At 40.2% G+C, this 16563-nt stretch overlaps 1 protein-coding gene across 1 annotated transcript in view; it reads right to left on the bottom strand.

Annotated features, from left to right (window-relative positions):
* The window catches only part of LOC120519091 (spectrin beta chain, erythrocytic-like), a 147161-nt gene that overhangs the window by 47380 nt on the left and 83218 nt on the right, over nt 1-16563 (bottom strand). Inside the window, exons 33-42 of the mRNA XM_039742188.1 lie at nt 15310-15489; nt 12047-12250; nt 11357-11506; nt 5420-5524; nt 5096-5287; nt 4571-4726; nt 3722-3913; nt 1248-1343; nt 810-928; nt 548-662 (exon numbers count right to left, since the gene is read on the bottom strand). Of these exons, the coding sequence (XP_039598122.1) occupies nt 548-662; nt 810-928; nt 1248-1343; nt 3722-3913; nt 4571-4726; nt 5096-5287; nt 5420-5524; nt 11357-11506; nt 12047-12250; nt 15310-15489 (1509 nt within the window). The remainder of the gene's footprint in view (nt 1-547; nt 663-809; nt 929-1247; nt 1344-3721; nt 3914-4570; nt 4727-5095; nt 5288-5419; nt 5525-11356; nt 11507-12046; nt 12251-15309; nt 15490-16563) is intronic.

Below are 16563 nucleotides of genomic sequence, written 5' to 3'. Positions count from 1 at the left end.
GACAGGTAAAGGGAAAGGTAAAAAAAAGAAGAAAAAAAAACCAGAAAATCTAATCAAGTAAATGCAGGCCAGATCACTAAGGAAAACCACATTTACAAATGAAATGAGAGGCCAATCACATCACAAAATGAAACAAAGAATGACCTTTAGGGCTGTTGGTAGGATAAACGTAATAGCTGAGCACTGACTGATGTTCACAGGACTGTTTGATGAGCTGAGAAAGTAAAAGAAGCAAGCATGGCCGGCAACAAACAGCCTAGGGGAGGCATGGCCAAGGATGTGGCGACATGCATGCTCAAGATGAGACACAAAAATAAGTTGATCGCTTACATTTGTATGTAAAGTGTTAACAAAGTAATTAGTTGCCACAGAAATGTATGATATTAACAAAAAAGATTTTGAACCCCATAGTCACACACACAAAGAAGCAATACTTTCTTTCTGAAATGTCTTCCAGAAGATCAACTAAAATCCATCCCAGATGGGTGGATAGTGTTTGGTACCAACCAAAACAAGAAGCTGTCGAGTCATCACCTGTGAGTCTTACCTTCTCCCCAGTCCTCTCCAGGATATCTTCCAGTTCCCTGATAAGCGCATGAATCTTCAATGCTCCTTCAAGCGTCATTCTGTACCTGTTAAGGCTACCATGGAAGTTGCTCCATCTGCAAGTGTGAGGGTGAGAACAAGGAGATGGTTTACTTGACATATTGATTTATATTTTTATGAAATTAATCAGGAACATTGGTGAAATGCATTTTCAATGCTTAAAGATGTGTGAAGAGAAGTTTAGCAGCTAGTACTAGAGTCACCTGTCATTGAGTCTTTGTCGACGTTGTCTCACGGTGCTCACTTCCTTACGGTTCTGCTTCTCTAGCTTGGCAGCCAGTGAGTTGATAGCTTTGATGTGTGCATCATCCACAGTTGTATCCTGTTGGAAAAGTATGACCTTTCCATTTTTTACTCACTTCTTATTGTAGACTTCATGTTAATGGCCATTTACACTCACCACTTACACAACTCATTCCATGGTCCCAGAAACGTTCCAAAAACCATTGAGATGAAACAACTGATTCAAATCTAATTTGTTAACAAACTGGAGAACAAACCTTTTGTCTCCAGCCCTTGGATATATGATACCAACGTGAAATCTGAAATAAAGGCTTGCAAACCAACATGCTACCATCCAGTGATCACCTTCTCTTAAATTTTGCATCAAATTGTTCATACAAACTACTGCTTGAACTCACCCGAGATCCAGCACTCCGGAATTCATTGAGTTTTTTCAGCAGCTGAAGCCCATGTTCATAATCCGTGCCAATGTCTCCTACATTAATCATCACTTCCTGGTAACAAATACATGACAAAGCACAATCATGTAACCTCAGACAATTTATGTCACTGCCAGCTACAGTGTGTAACTTTAGCAAGTATATGACCCACACCATAAAGAATCTAGAGAACAGTGAAGTGCTGGCACAACATCCCACCCAATGAAGATTCAGCTAAGGTAAGCCAGCCCTGTCTGGCCCACTCCAGCTGTTTGTAGACCATAACCTTATGTTTGCTCCTCACCGACAGCTAGTCCAAATACACAGGAAAACTGTTGTTAAGTAGCTACTTCCAGTCTGTAGTGACTAACCTGATAACTCCAAAATTAGGTCTGATCCAGCCATTTTTACTTTCTATACTGCAGATGATGTACAGTACTTAAATGAAATGTACAGTATATCTCACAACAATAATACTCGGACATCAGCATCCTCAGAATTCTCTTCTTCTGCTATCTGCTCATTACATTTTTGAGCCCTTTCTAGCTCTATGACCTTGGATCTAGTTTTCAGTTTTAGTCCATGAATTTGCATTGTTGCTGCCTGCAAAAAGAAACTAAGGTATCTTCACAAACGCTCTCATGATATTCAAAAAGATAGAGAAAAAATGGACAGCCGATTATTCCAAGGCTTGTTCATAAGCCAAGGAGGCAATTTAAATTGAATCGGTATACCTGGAACAGAAAATCATTCCATTGATGAAAAGCATACATCTCTCCAACACTAACACATTTATGGTATAATAGAAGCATGTGTTGAGCTTGGCTGCCCTGAGTGTATTGCATTTCTATTCAAGACCACACGTTAATCATGCTAAAACTAAATATATTCAGATGACCATCCAGCATCAAAAAGTGGATCAATGGGTATCATCAGTAGGGGTAGGAGGCATTCCAATCATGACTGCGTTCACATAGTGCTAACAGTGGTGAACAGGAAGTTAATAAGGCAGGGGATCCATTGCCTCATTGTTCAGGTGGCAGCTGGCTATTGTGGTGTATGACCGGCCGTTTATCCCAGCCAATACCCCCAAGCCGCAAGGTGGAGCCCTCCTTGCAGTATGGAGGTCCCCCGAAGACCAGCAGGGCATCATGGACATTGTAGTTTTTACGCAGCCCTGCTGGATACCGGGGCACTAGGAGACACTGCAGGGAGGAACAACGGATATTTTCCATACGCCCCGGAAGCACACATGGGCAAGGGGAATGATGGGCTTCCGGGGTGAAGAAAAGAACATTTTACCTGACCCGGAAGTGACACAGGATCACATGGACTGAGGATTGGGAACACTTCCGGGTCAGGATATATAAAAGGACTGTGGGAGCTCCCAGACGGCGAGCTGAGCTGGGTGGAAGGGTGGCAATGTGTCTGGGAGTAGAGGATTGTGATTTATTGTATTGGTTAGTGATTTGTATGAGTATAGTGGAGAAGAGGGTGCTTTGTGCACTGTGGAGATTTAATAAAGTCAAAGTTTGGACTTTTACCTGGTGTCTGGAGTCGTGGACAGGGGTTCAAGGGAGCGAGAGTGCCCCCTATCTGTCACACTATATAAATGAGGGTTTCATTCTGGTTCCATTTTGACTGGTTTCTAAGGTCTGGAGAAATAGAAGCAGCAACAGAACAATTTCCTACTGCTACATTAACATCCTTAAAATACATTTAAAAGCTAATTTCCCAAAAAAGCGCTGCATCATACAACTCTGTAGATAATCAACTGGGACATCTGTACACCAATATTCCCCTAAATAATAAAAAACGAAATTACCAGCTACCGCTAAACTTCTTGATGTATTGGTCAGGATTATCACAAGAACAATGGAACAATACAATATAAGAAGTGGAGCGCCTCTTACCCCAACTGTTGACACTGACCATTACCCAACCTTTTGATGTTGATCGGTCATTTGAATTCACTCAGATACGGCATGAGTAACACGTAGTCTTGCGTTGAATTGCTACACACTCAGAGCAGCCACTAAGTGGAATGCAATATGTTTGCTTTGCTTTTAGTTATGACATGCGACCTACGGACGTGAATTAAAATTCAATGTGCTTTTGTATTGCCTATTAAACTGAGAACAAAAACTGTGTGCTGTAAGAAAAAGCATTCGACCAGCTGATATGTTTTTATGAAGGTCACAATAAAACCTTGCCGAAAGTAAATGCACCACATACATACGCACTGCATTGCAATGTAGTGAATACACTGGGCTGCACTTAACTTTGTCAGTAATCTTCCATATATGACTAGTATTACTACTGCAGCGCATTAATAGTTCATTGTGATAGCTCTACTACAAAGCATGATGTTACTAGTAGGTTAAATCTAAATTAATAAATAAGAATCATGGCACTATTTGAACCCCGCCTGAATCAACTACTATGTAAACTACCTTCTGGCGGATCCAGGCCTCCACTTCATCCACCTTCTGCAGGAACTCCAGGAAGTCCCGATTGTCCTCTAGCACCTTTCCTCGCTCAGCCACAGCTCTTTTCAGGGACGCCCAGTGGTCCAGAAGAGCACTTACATTCTGACGAACTTCAAAGGACTTCGGATGTCGTAAAGTAATTATCTTCTCACCAGTCTGAAAAATAAAGGCAAAAAGCCGCTGATGGGTTTTTCATGACATAACTACATATTATCTATTTATAACACTATTTCCCGCAAGCTGTTGAGTCCTAAAGAAATTCTCTCGCTATCAATTAGATGGCAGTAGTATAGCAGGCAGCAGAGATCACCAGCGTGCTGACTGTGTCTGCATACTGAAATAAGAGTTATATCTTATGTCGCGCCTTGACAGACTCAATGAGATAGGAGTTAACTTGTGCATCGCATTCAAGGTGTTAAGAAAAAAACCTGTGTGTGTTCTATTTACAGAATACCAGATCAGGACCAGTGTAAACTAAAGATGCAAGGACAAAAACAAGTCAAGGTCTAGAGTGAAAAGCTAAGATGGCAGGAAGTCTCAAGCGCATAAGTCATGTAAAGGGTCTGAAAGTGAGTCCAACTCCTGAACCTGGACACACCATAACATATCATCATCATCCCGGCAATGGCATGTTATCTGAAGTACCTGCTGGTCCGGTCACCATCCAGTAACACCTTAAGTAAAGCACCAGAAGATGATCTTGATTCTTACTTTTTATACAATAAAACATGAATCTAAGACAAAATACAGAAGGAGCTCATCTTGAAAAATTCTTTTTTAAATTTAAAGGAAGTGAAGAGGTGCTTCACGTACCTTCTGCACAGCAGTGATGATCTCATTGTGAGCAAGAATCTCTGCCTCAAAGGCCTGGTGTTTCTGAAGCAGCTTCATTTTCACCTGAAGGTCATTCATATCCTCCTTGGAGTCTTCCTGGAGCTTCTGCAGTCTCTCAGAGATCCAGTCTTCTGCCTGTACAGACATCATTGAGTCAATGTAAGACCGTATTAACTTTCTTGGAAAGCAGCTCTACTTTGTGAACACTATAACCTCTATTTTGCTCTTTTTATGTTTAATTGATAAATCAGATCAACAGTTTTTTTTTTTATTTTGATCTCCCTTGAAATAGTCCATTTTCTATTCCTTACAGTATTCTGAAAATTCTGGAACACTGATACTCTGTATTTATTTCATTACTAATTCATCAACTAATTTTCCATGTTGTTCACTGATCTGATACTTTCTATTATTATATTTAGCAGACAGTAACTACTACACATGCTGACATTAATTGGTAAATTGCCCAAGTATTTTCCCCCCATTAGATGGAAGTATATGTACTTCAGCCAAATCTCGATTGAACACGGCCAGCAAGAGGGCCTTGTTGAGCTCTTCTCTTCTCCAGGCCGACAGCTCCACAATCCTCCTTCTGCGGTCCAGAATAGTCTTCAGCTTGTGTTGAATAGTTTTAGCACTGTCTATCTTCACACCCTCTCTCTTCAATCGATTAGCTTGGTCTTCAAAAGCAGCCACCTAAATGAACCATACAATTATAAACAATTGCTGAGATGTTTAATATTGTGATGTGTCAGACTCCATGTTGCTGGGTGAGATGCATACCAGAAATCAATGAAAACCAGAGCAGATGTCATGACTCTGACTTACCTTCTCTTCCTGAGAGTTCAGCAGCTTCTCAAAGGCCTCATGTCTCTTTATCAGCCTTTCAGTCTCATCTACTGAAGAGCCCAGATCACTGCTCTTTAGCTGGATCTGAAAGTAAATTGCACTTCTTCTAATATGTTCTAAAAGCTGCATTTCTAGAAAAGCTGTTCTTTTCGTGTTTTGGCAGCAGCATGTAAAGACAAAAAACATCTTCCGTAAATCAAAAAGAGCAGAAATAAATACATTTAATAGATTATTTCCTAATTTCTACAAGTAAAAAGCCCACCTCCCACAAAGGATTATACCCGGGATGTCACAGCTTCATCCCAGTCAAGCAAGTGACCTAACAGATTGAGCATAGAAGATCTTTTATAGTCATACATGAGGGAATCACAGTCATCTGTGAGGATAACAGACTTACAAACAGAGATCACGCTGGACAACACTACCTGCTGCCACAATTCTCTTACCTGGAACTGCAGTAGTGATGTCACCTAAACCCACACAAGTGACTTAATTGAGTGGACAGTATACAGAAGGTTCTGCGGTGACTAAGGAGGGATGTTTTCATTGTAATGCCACAGGCTCAAGGCCAAGATAAGACTGACTCATAACACCTACTATAAAGCCAGTTGTTGCTCACCGAGGACTGAACTCAGGCTGTCATGCAATACACAAGAAATGCCAAAGATCTAAGTGACTGAATGAGGAGGACAGTGCTGCTCTTATCCGTGAAGGCAGTACGGTCATCCCATTGCCATTGATTGCGGCACCCAAAAACATCTGTCTATCATTTCAGATTAAATATTTTGATTCTTCCTTAAATCAGACTGCTCAGTCTGCTAGCACTGCTAGTACAATCAATACTGCTGAAAATCTTCTTAATCTCCTCTGCTCACAGAGAGTACAATAAACCCAAATGTGATGGTGAGGTTTTTACATCAGCACAGAAAACTTGAGTGGGCCTCAGGGTGTAAAGAGTAACTGGAGATGTTCTGCCTTTGTGTTGGAAAAAGGGTAGAGCGTAAGCAAGAGTCTGGACCAAAAGGTGAATCGCAGTCAAAACAAATTACAGGGTCAAGACTAGGGAGCAAGTGATCTTTCAAATTAGACCAATATGGAAACCAAACTTAAAGTCAAAAACAGCTCTAGCCACACATTTAAAAGCACACACTAGAAATCTCTGAAGAAATATCGACAATATTGGATGGTGTGCAAAGTGCGTTGTCAGCGTCATCAGACACAGTGTCTGAGGCCATGCCTTCTCGGGACAGGCTGCTGCGTCAGAGTAAATACTATCTGAAATGGCGGTACTCACTAAAAAAATAAGATGGTGTTGCTGGAAAAAATTAAAAACTAAATAGATACCTATTGAAGAGAAACATTATTATCATATAATATTACACAGACAAAAAAAAATTTAGACATGAACATCAGTAGGCTTTGTGCCCTAGGAACCAAGTTACCCAAACTATTCTATAACATTTCAGTAATTATTTACCACTCAGATGCTGATCTTTCTGATCATGAAATTATGATAGCAATTGACGAGAAGACTTCATAATTGCAGAATTACAGTATGTGAGAGATCCTCTAGGGTGCCTCTTTCTCTTGCATAATTTGGCTCAAAAACTAATCAGCACATTGTCATCTCGTAACAGGCTTAACTTTCGAATTTGGTATTTTTCCATTCAGTCCTTTTAGCTCTAGACCGTCCTCAAGAAACTATGGCAGTCAGACAGACAGGCACACACATGTCATGAAGATATTGATGTTTTCAGTATCAGGGAACCCTAAAAAGTTGAGACCCGTCGAAAAACAGAGATCTACATTTTTGACGAATCTAATGCTTTTGCTCTTCCACCATAGAAGATGGTGAGGGAGGGTGCAAAGCAAAAAACAGAGACCCTAACAAAAAAAATTTAAAGTGTATAATAAATGTAAATAGCAAACACGCTCAGTGCGAAAGCATAACCATGAATTACTAGAGGATGACTGAAGCCATGTGACTTAACACTAAAATCCATGAATCCTAAGAAAAACATGTAATCCCAGCCCACCTTAAATTCCTTCGAACCTCTCTGTTAGCGTCTTTTGTTTTGTAAATGTGTCGATCAACACAAGCAGCAAGCAGCCTGCTATCCTATCTGTCAGCTCTGGGTGTGAGCTGCCTGGAGTTGTATAGGGTAAATAATATATCATTATTTGGAACACATGCATTTCATGGGTGTTCCGTGTCTACAACGATCTGGGTAAATGTAGGATGACAGGAAATGCATGGCAAAAAATGTTGAACACATACCTAAAACAGAAACTTTTTTCATCTTATAGTACTAATGACAAAATTTTGACATGAAGTGTATAATGTGTGAAGACTGAAGTCCAAATATCAAATAAACACTTTCACAAAAGCTGCAAATATAACAAAACAAGTGTCCTTTTTTTCAAGAATATAACCAAAGAAAAAGAAATCAGATTAGGGTACGATGCTGACATGACTGCTTGGGTGGTGCAGCGGTAAAAACTGCTGACTTATAATGAAGAGGTCGTGGGTTTGATTCTGGGCCCTTACTACATTTACTGTTTTGAGTAGTGAGCTGCTCTTATTGTTACTATTATAGAATTAAAACATACATTTGATTTGAGTCTGTAACAGCCGATGTAAATGTATGGCACTTTTTTTTTATTCAGTTTTATTCTCTCAGTCACAAACACGTTCCCCCTGATCTGACACTGCTATTTTCAAATAAAGATGTGCTATAACAGAGGTGAACTCAGATGAGGACGAGAAAGAGAACAGAAGCCCTCCACGCAAGAAAGGTCCACACACATATAAGAACAACGCAGCTGCACCAGGCATAAAGGCAAAAGATGGATGCAGCAACAAGCTGGGGGTCAGTGAATCTGACACACGCATGTCCTTCAACGAAACAGCACGGCTTACAGAGCTCGCCAAGGTATCGTGCAAAGTTCTGTTTGTGATTATGTGTTGTGATGGTCTTTATATGAAAAACATTTCTATGTTACTTACAGCATAAAAGCAATGCTATAACAGACATGAAGATTCAGGAAATACCTCAGTGTGCATCGCTCTTACAGAAAGGTATATTCTTAAAGTTGATGATTTGCGTATATTCAAAGAGAATCATGAGCATATATGAAAATAGGCATTATATCATGGTGCACATTAGTATACTAAGGGTTACAGTTAGTGTTAGACCATGAAGGAGTTCATTAAGAAAGGCCACATTGTTAGAATAAAAGGGCAGCCTGCCTGCTCTTTTACTTATTTTGTTTTGAATTTCTGTGACTCAAATATGTCCTTTGAGCCAAAGGGATTTTAATGAAGAAACAGATAGCGAAGGGTAAATTGTTATGAGAAACTCTATGATGGCAGGATATTGTTATGAGAAAGTCTGCCACTCCTGGCAATTGTTATGAGAAAAGGTGCTGAACGAGGTCATTATTATTAGAAACCCTATAAAGCAGATGATGTGAAATTGTGTGAAGGGGGGATATTTTGTGATAAGAATTGTAATAAATTTGAAGCTCATGGAATACTCTGGGCTCAATATATTTGAACTGGGACCATGTGTGCATCATGTAATAAAGCTTGATTCTGTTCTCTGTCCCGATACTCCAAGTGCCATCTTTGGGGCTGAGGGTGCCCATGCCTGCCTGCTTCAACACTCCATACCTCTAATGACTGGTTTTCAGTGTTGTCAGCCTTTGTTGTTTTAAGAGTTTTTCTATCATCTTTTTTTTTAGGAATAGTCTCCTCCTGTTTGTTACTAGTATTATCATGTTAATTATCCTCCTGTACAACAAATCCCATTATTTACTGGGCACATCCAGCTACAAAGGTGAACATTTCAAGGGGTACAGTTTACTTTAGTATATTATCAATGATAATTTGATATTTATATTTTCCACATTATTGTATTATTAAGGGCTGAATTCTACTAAACTGACTGCAGCGTGTCATTAAGACCCGGGCTATAAAACGCAGCGTCAGACTACATCATTCTCCTGAAGTTAGCTCATCATTCTGAGATATTTAAGTGGTCTTCCCCAGTTCACTCTTGGCCACCCCCAATTACAGACACATCTCTGTAGTTCATCATGTTCACTTGCATTTATGCACTTCTGGTTGATCCATAATCAACCTTGTGCTGCTCCCTCATTAACTCTCCCTAAGGTCTTGAGGGCCATTTCGTTTTTCCTAAAGTCAATAGATTCTTAAGCAATTAACTTACTTTGAGCCACTTCTGGACTTCATTTTTTTCCATGGCAATTACAGGGGCTCGAGCTTTTGTTCCCCCCTAGGGTCAGGTTTAAACTTCATTACTATCTGATGTAATAAACTCTTCTCAATCAATACCTACTGCCGTTCAGTAGTGACGACTCCCATGGTAACAACAACACTTATCTCTGTAGCACATTTTCATGCACAGAATGAAGCTCAAAGTGCTTTACAAGATGTCAAGAAAAGACAAACAAGTTACATTAGGCAAAAATAAATAATGTTGAATAAGTAATGCAAAATAAGTCAATGCGAGCTTACATAACATAGATAAATAATCAGTAGAAAAGTAGAGTCCTTCTATATACACTCACCGGCCACTTTATTAGGTACACCTGTTTAACTGCTTGTTAACGTAAATATCTTATCAGTCAATAACATGGCGGAAACCCAATGAAGTTAGGCCTGTAGACATTGTCAAGATGACCTGCTGAAGTTCAAAATGAGCATCAGAATGGGGAAGAAAAGTGATTTAAGGGACTTTGAACGTGGCATGGTTGGTGGTGCTGGATAGGCTGAGCTGAGTACAGAAACTGCTGATCTACTGAGATTTACACATACAATCATCTCCAGGGTTTATAGAGAACAGTTGGAAAAAGGGAAAATATTCAGTGAGTGGCAATTCTCTGGGTGAAAATGCCTTATTGATGGCAGAGGCCAGAGTAGAATGGCCAGACTGGATTGAGTTAATAGAAAGGCAACAGTAACTCAAATAACCACTTGTTACAACTGAGATACGTGGAAGAACAACTCTGAACACAACATGTCGAACCTACAGCAGAAGGAGACGACACCGGGTGTCACTCCTGTCAGTTAAGAACAGGCAACAGTGGCTACAATTCACATGGGCTAACCAAAATTGGACAAAACAAGATTGGAAAAACATTGCCTGGTCTAGTAAGTCTCAATTTCAGCTGCAACATTTGGGTGGTAGGGTCAGAATTTGACGTCAACAGGAAACCATGGAACCATCCTGTCTTGTATCAACGGTTCAGGCTGCTGCTGGTGGTGTAACGGTTTGGGGGATATTTTCTTAGCACACTTGGGTCCCCTTACAGCCAGTTGAGCATGGTTAAATGCCACAGCCTACCCGAGTATTGTTGCGGACCATGTCCATCCCTTTATGACTTCAGTGTACACATCTTATGATGGCTACTTCCAGCAGAGTAAAGCGCCATGTCACAAAGCTCAAATCAACTCAAACTGGTTTCCTGAACATGACATTGAGTTCACTGTACTCAAATGGCATCCACTGTCAGCAGATCTCAATCTAATAGAGGACGTTTGGGAGGTGGTGGTACAGGAGATTCACATCATGGATGTGCAACTGACAAATCTGCACCAACTGCATGATGCTAATGTCAATACGGACCAAAATCTCTGAGGAATGTTTCCAGCACCTTGTTGAATCAAGGTCATGAAACATTACAGGAAAAGAGGGTCCAACCCCATACTTAATAAAGTGACTGGGGAGAGTAATATTGTATTTTAAGCCTCTTAAGATTAGTACAATATTATCATGAGATGGCCAGGAGGACAGAAAAACAAAAAAACAAAATGTTTGATCACACTGGCATATCAAGATATCTTTCTTTAACTGTTCTTTTCAGTTTCCTTGCACAATCTGAACACTTTACCTCCTGTGAGTTCAGCACTTTTTCCATGTGGCCGATGTCTCTGTAGAAGGTGTGCTCCAGGAAGACGCCCTCCAGCCACTGTTGCTTCATCTCCCAGTGCTTATGAAGATTATTCCACACATCCTGGAGTGCTACCAGTTTCTCTCTGACCTACAATCAGAGAATACATGAAATGGAACCATCTGAAATGAAAGTTCTTCTATTTAGTACTTGGCATGGTCTTCCAAGGCAGTGATGAACATTTCATGTTTCAGCTTACAGGGTGCATACTTTGGAGGGCCGCTCTTTTGTACTGTACAGGTAAATGGGTATTCTTTATAAACCATGAGTGGTGTCCAAATGAAACTTGTCTTTCTAAATTGGTGGAAGTCTTCCCAGTGAGGAGCATTTTAGATTAGGCCTCTCACCTAGGCAGTTATATTGTAATATCCAATGTTGCTACAAAATCGAGCACCTGGTTGAGATCACCTGGAAGATATCCACATTAAGATGGGGCAGCAGATCTCTATGCTATACATTAGCCAGTCCAAAAGTATTGCATCAGCTACTGTCAGCACTGCCTTATAACACACTTTAGTCTTGTTTTTTCATCTCGTCATCTTTATACTGCTCCTTAATATCCCCTCTCAACTAAACTCCTAACAAAATGATCTTTCGGAGCATGCGACAGTGTTTAGTATTAAATCACACCTCTGTGGCTCCAGAAACATCCTGTTGCGCAAGATCTTCTCCAAAAGCATTGATTTGCTTGTAAGTCGGTTCACGGCTGTCCATCTCAGATTTGAGCTCCTGGTGCTGCTTCAGTCTCAAACTGCTAGTGGACATGTTACGGATGGATTCATCTGCTTTCATTCCATGAAGTACCTCCATTGACCATAATGTAAGGTCATTGGCCTAGGAAAGATCAATAAAAAGAGAAGGAGAAAGCAAATACCATTAAAAGAATAGTCCACCCAAAAAATTGAATTTATCTGTTACTTACCCCATGTTGTTTGCATTTATGGTCAAGAAAAATGGTTAATTTCGTGTTTTTATTGTTGTATTATGTGTGTGGAGTATCAGTACGCAGGACAACTCTGAAATAACTGCTGCCAAGTCCTCCATATTTGAGTCAGAAAGAGAGAGGTTCTGAGCAGTGGATCATTTTTATTGATTTTCAGATTTATTGAATTTAGTTTGCTTCTGTCCTTGGATTTTGCTATCAGAATATGGATAGGGTCTAGTTCACCTTGGGTTGCCTTTTTAAGGGCTTTATATTTGCCCTTTTGTTATTTTTCATATAAATATCTTAATTTATAAAGAGTCTTTGTGATGCATATCTCTACAAGCCACAGTTTCAGGGTTTTGCTTTCCCTTGTGAGACATTTTGAAATATTTTGGGATAGTTTAACCTTTAAAACCCAGATCCCCATTTTTGGGCTGTAAAGGTCAAAGCCTACTGGTAGTAGGGCATGTTGTGTATTGTGGGACATCCCTGTTGGGTCCTTTGGGGGACGCCAGGGGGAACTGTGGGATCTGGAAGTAATTTGGGGCTGCAGCTTCATGTCAACAGAAGCACTCCCAGATGCTAGAAAAAAGGAGCCGTCTGCCTCTTATCGACAAATCAGAGTCAGGAAGCAGCAGGCAAATTTCACAGGAGGAGAGAAAGAGGAAGAATTAGTGATTTACTGTGATTGTAATTGTATATGTGGCCAATGGTTGGAAAGATGTCTGTCGAAAGGTGCTTTGGAAGTAACAAAAGTCCTTTATTTTATTCACATATTATGTGCTATATTTCTGTGTCTGTGGTTTGGGGGTTCTCTGGTGCCCCCTTGTGGTTACAACGTATTCCTCTCTACATTTTTGAAACAGTCTCACCACATTCTGCTAATCATACCAACACTGAGTCTCCATTCCCAGCTTAGATTTACTTGTCCCTCTCAGCGTTCTCTACAACATAATGAGTTCCTGCTCTTCTCAGATTTGTTCTAAAACCATTCAGTACATTCTTCTTATTATTTTTCATCTTTTAGCCAATTTTGTCAATCCTCCTCCTCTTAGGCCTACTCTACAACCTAATGACTTACTTCAATGGAGAGGTGTAGAGTAATGTGATTCTATTCTTGTGCTTTAAAGTGTTAAAACAGACAATTGTTATGTTATTATAATTGTTTCTTTTTAACTGTTAGTTGTTTTATTTTGTTTTGCACCTGAACTTCTGATCTTTGTAACCGTTTAGTAACCACATGATGTTCTGACTCGATAGAAGTCAGAGATAATGTTTAACCAAAGGGGTCATGAAGTTAGGTCAAAAATATGTGCTAGTAGAAAGGGAAATGAAAAAGATCTTTCACACAAATCAGAAAACGCTAAAACAAAAATCAAAAGTTGTTAGTCAAAAGTTGCAGCAAAAGCGAAAGGGAAAGAAACAGAAAATTGTCCATGAAATATTAAACTGATCTAAACTTGGATGAGAAAGAAATGCCTTTGGTGACCATTTAATTGGTTGCACTGATGATGTAACACAACACGCACTCCAAGGGAATCTTGGGAACTCCCCTAGGCAACGGCTGACATAAGATTTGCCAAACGGTGGCACTCACAAGAATCCACTGTGACATCACAGAAGATGGTAAAAAATTATCTTTCAGGAATGAAAACATGTCAAAATGTTACTTCTTGAGGTCAAGAACACCAGGTTAGACTCGAAGAGGTCAAAAAACATCTTTATGAGGCAAAAAGAGTTAATAGAATACACCAGTCATAACACATGAAAGAGGAAGTGTTAGTCGAGACAGCAGACAGAAGACTAAATCTAGCAAGATGAAAAGGTCAGACCTTCAAATGGTACAACTGTCATTTTTTGGACCCCAACCATTGGATATCTTTGGGTGTGCACACCTTGTGAACATGTGCTGCTGTAGTCTGTCAAAATGGCATTGATCATAGAGGGGCTAAGGAGGTATTCACCTCGGCCTTGACAAGCTTTAAAAAGTCAGATTCAAGAAGACAGAGACATTGAAGAACCAGAAAGGAGGATGAGAAGAAGGAAGAACCAAGATGATGCAGCAATGTAACCTTAAGAGACTCAAAGCCACACACATTGGGTATGTTGGCCAGCATCATTTATGACAGCTACTGAAACAATCAGGCTGGATTATTGGTGATCTGACAGACCCTTTTACTTGCTTTCACTTTTTGGCACATCAAGACTATTTAAGAATGTTAAAGACTATAATGACTAGATAAAAGCTCATTGCCTGATCTCCTTGCTTGCATGTAATATTTGCTCTAACCTACTGCCTATGTTATAAACAATTAAAAAGAAGATGTCCCCTAATAGGGAACGTGAAGCACTGTAGCAGTCAGTTCAGGGTATAGAACGGATCCATTAGTCCTAGCTGCAAGTACATTGCGGCTCCAGGCTGCCTCATTCCAGGCCAGGTCAGTACAAGGATAAGAGAACAAGAGCTGGCCACAGGGCATATCTGTGGGTTTACACAATAAAGTTAGTACAGGGTTGAACCAAAATCTGTCTACGATATAACATCAGGTCATCCCTTTTTAGTTTTAGTCTCCAACCATCAGAGTCATTCTTCTAATCTTGAAGAATATCCCTAACCCTGAGAGTAAAACCAGGCGTTAGTCTTTATCTACACATGCTGCCACCTTCCCCAAGTAATTATCTGAATCCTCTAAAGCACTAAACCACATTAATACCTTATCTGCAAATCAATCACAACTTCTTCTTATCCTAATTTCCTACTGAGTCTCTCCTGCTCCTGGTTATCATCCTCTTCTAACGCACGTCTGCTTTTTAGCTGCCAGTCACCACCTCTTTTTGATCACGGTTTCAGACTGAGTTACTGCTTGTGCTTGTCATTGTCGTTACCTCCCCGTGATCGTGGGATTTTCCTTTGGTATTCTCCATTATATAATCAGAGTTGAAGATAAAACATAAGCTTTTTACTCACCTTGTTAAAGAAACGAAAGCGCGATTTGGCCCGCTCTAATTCCTCTCGTCTGTTCTCTACTTGCACTCTCAGGTCCTCCCAGGTTTCCACCACCCTCTGCTGTATTTTCTGAAGGTCAGTGGCCTCATCAGGGCTACAGAGGCCTATAACTGGATCTGTTGAGTCCAGGAGCTCTTGAAGCTAGAAAAACATTAAAAATGTGGCTATAGATATATTGTAGTACACTACAAATGCTTTTTTTAAATAAGAGAATATTCTTTTAAAAAACCTTCATTTATATCTTCTCAAATGTTTCTATTAAAAATTGTCTAAAATGTATCCAGGGCAAGATCCAACTTGTGTGTGATGCTACCAAGCCCACGCATCACTAGGCCACATATTTTGGGAATATAAACTTAAATCATTTTGCGAGAAAATGTTTGGATATCTTCAGACGGCTCAAGGCTTCTGGGTTGACTGTTCACAAACAGGCCTATAGGGAACATAGAAGGGCGTATGCGGAAGCTTTGAAGGTTGCACGGTCCAGATTCTATTCCACCATCATTACAAATAGCTCCAGGGATCCAAAAAAACTTTTTTCTACTATAAATCATCTTCTTAAACCTCCTTCATGTGCTCATTCCGAGGCCACTGATGAGAGGTGTAATCTGCATATCAATTTTTTCAGACAAAAGGTTTATAACATTCGCTTAAACCTCTCTACCATGGATTTTCTGTTATCCTCAACTGTCGACCCGCTGCCTGAGACTGTCCAGCTACTTTGCTCCTTCTCTGTTGCCACACGGGAAGAGGTGGAGGACGTCATCAGGAAAATGAAACTGTCTACCAGTTCCCTGGACCCTTTTCCCTCAGCCTTGCTGAAGGCCAACATTTCTGCTATTTCTACACTTATCACCAGGATTATAAACCAATCCCTTTTGGTTGGCCATATTCCATCAGCACTAAAAACTACTGTCATCAGACCACTACTAAAAAAACCCACCCTGGATCCTGAAGTTCTGTCTAACTATAGACCCATCTCTAATCTTCCATTTCTTTCTAAAGTTCTGGAAAAAATAGTTGCAGTACAACTTCGTGATCATCTCAAACTGAATAATCTGTTTGAAAAGTTTCAGTCTGGTTTTCGCCCTGGCCATAGCACCGAAACAGCCCTGGTCAGGGTCACAAATGACCTTCTGATGTCAGCAGATACTGGTTCTCCTTCTTTACTCATTCTCCTTGACCTGACAGCTGCTTTTGATACAATTGATCATG

The sequence above is a fragment of the Polypterus senegalus genome, chromosome 18 (genome assembly GCF_016835505.1).
Source record: "Polypterus senegalus isolate Bchr_013 chromosome 18, ASM1683550v1, whole genome shotgun sequence".
NCBI classification, from domain to species: Eukaryota; Metazoa; Chordata; class Cladistia; order Polypteriformes; family Polypteridae; genus Polypterus; species Polypterus senegalus.
This window is presented reverse-complemented; position numbering and strand designations above follow the sequence as displayed.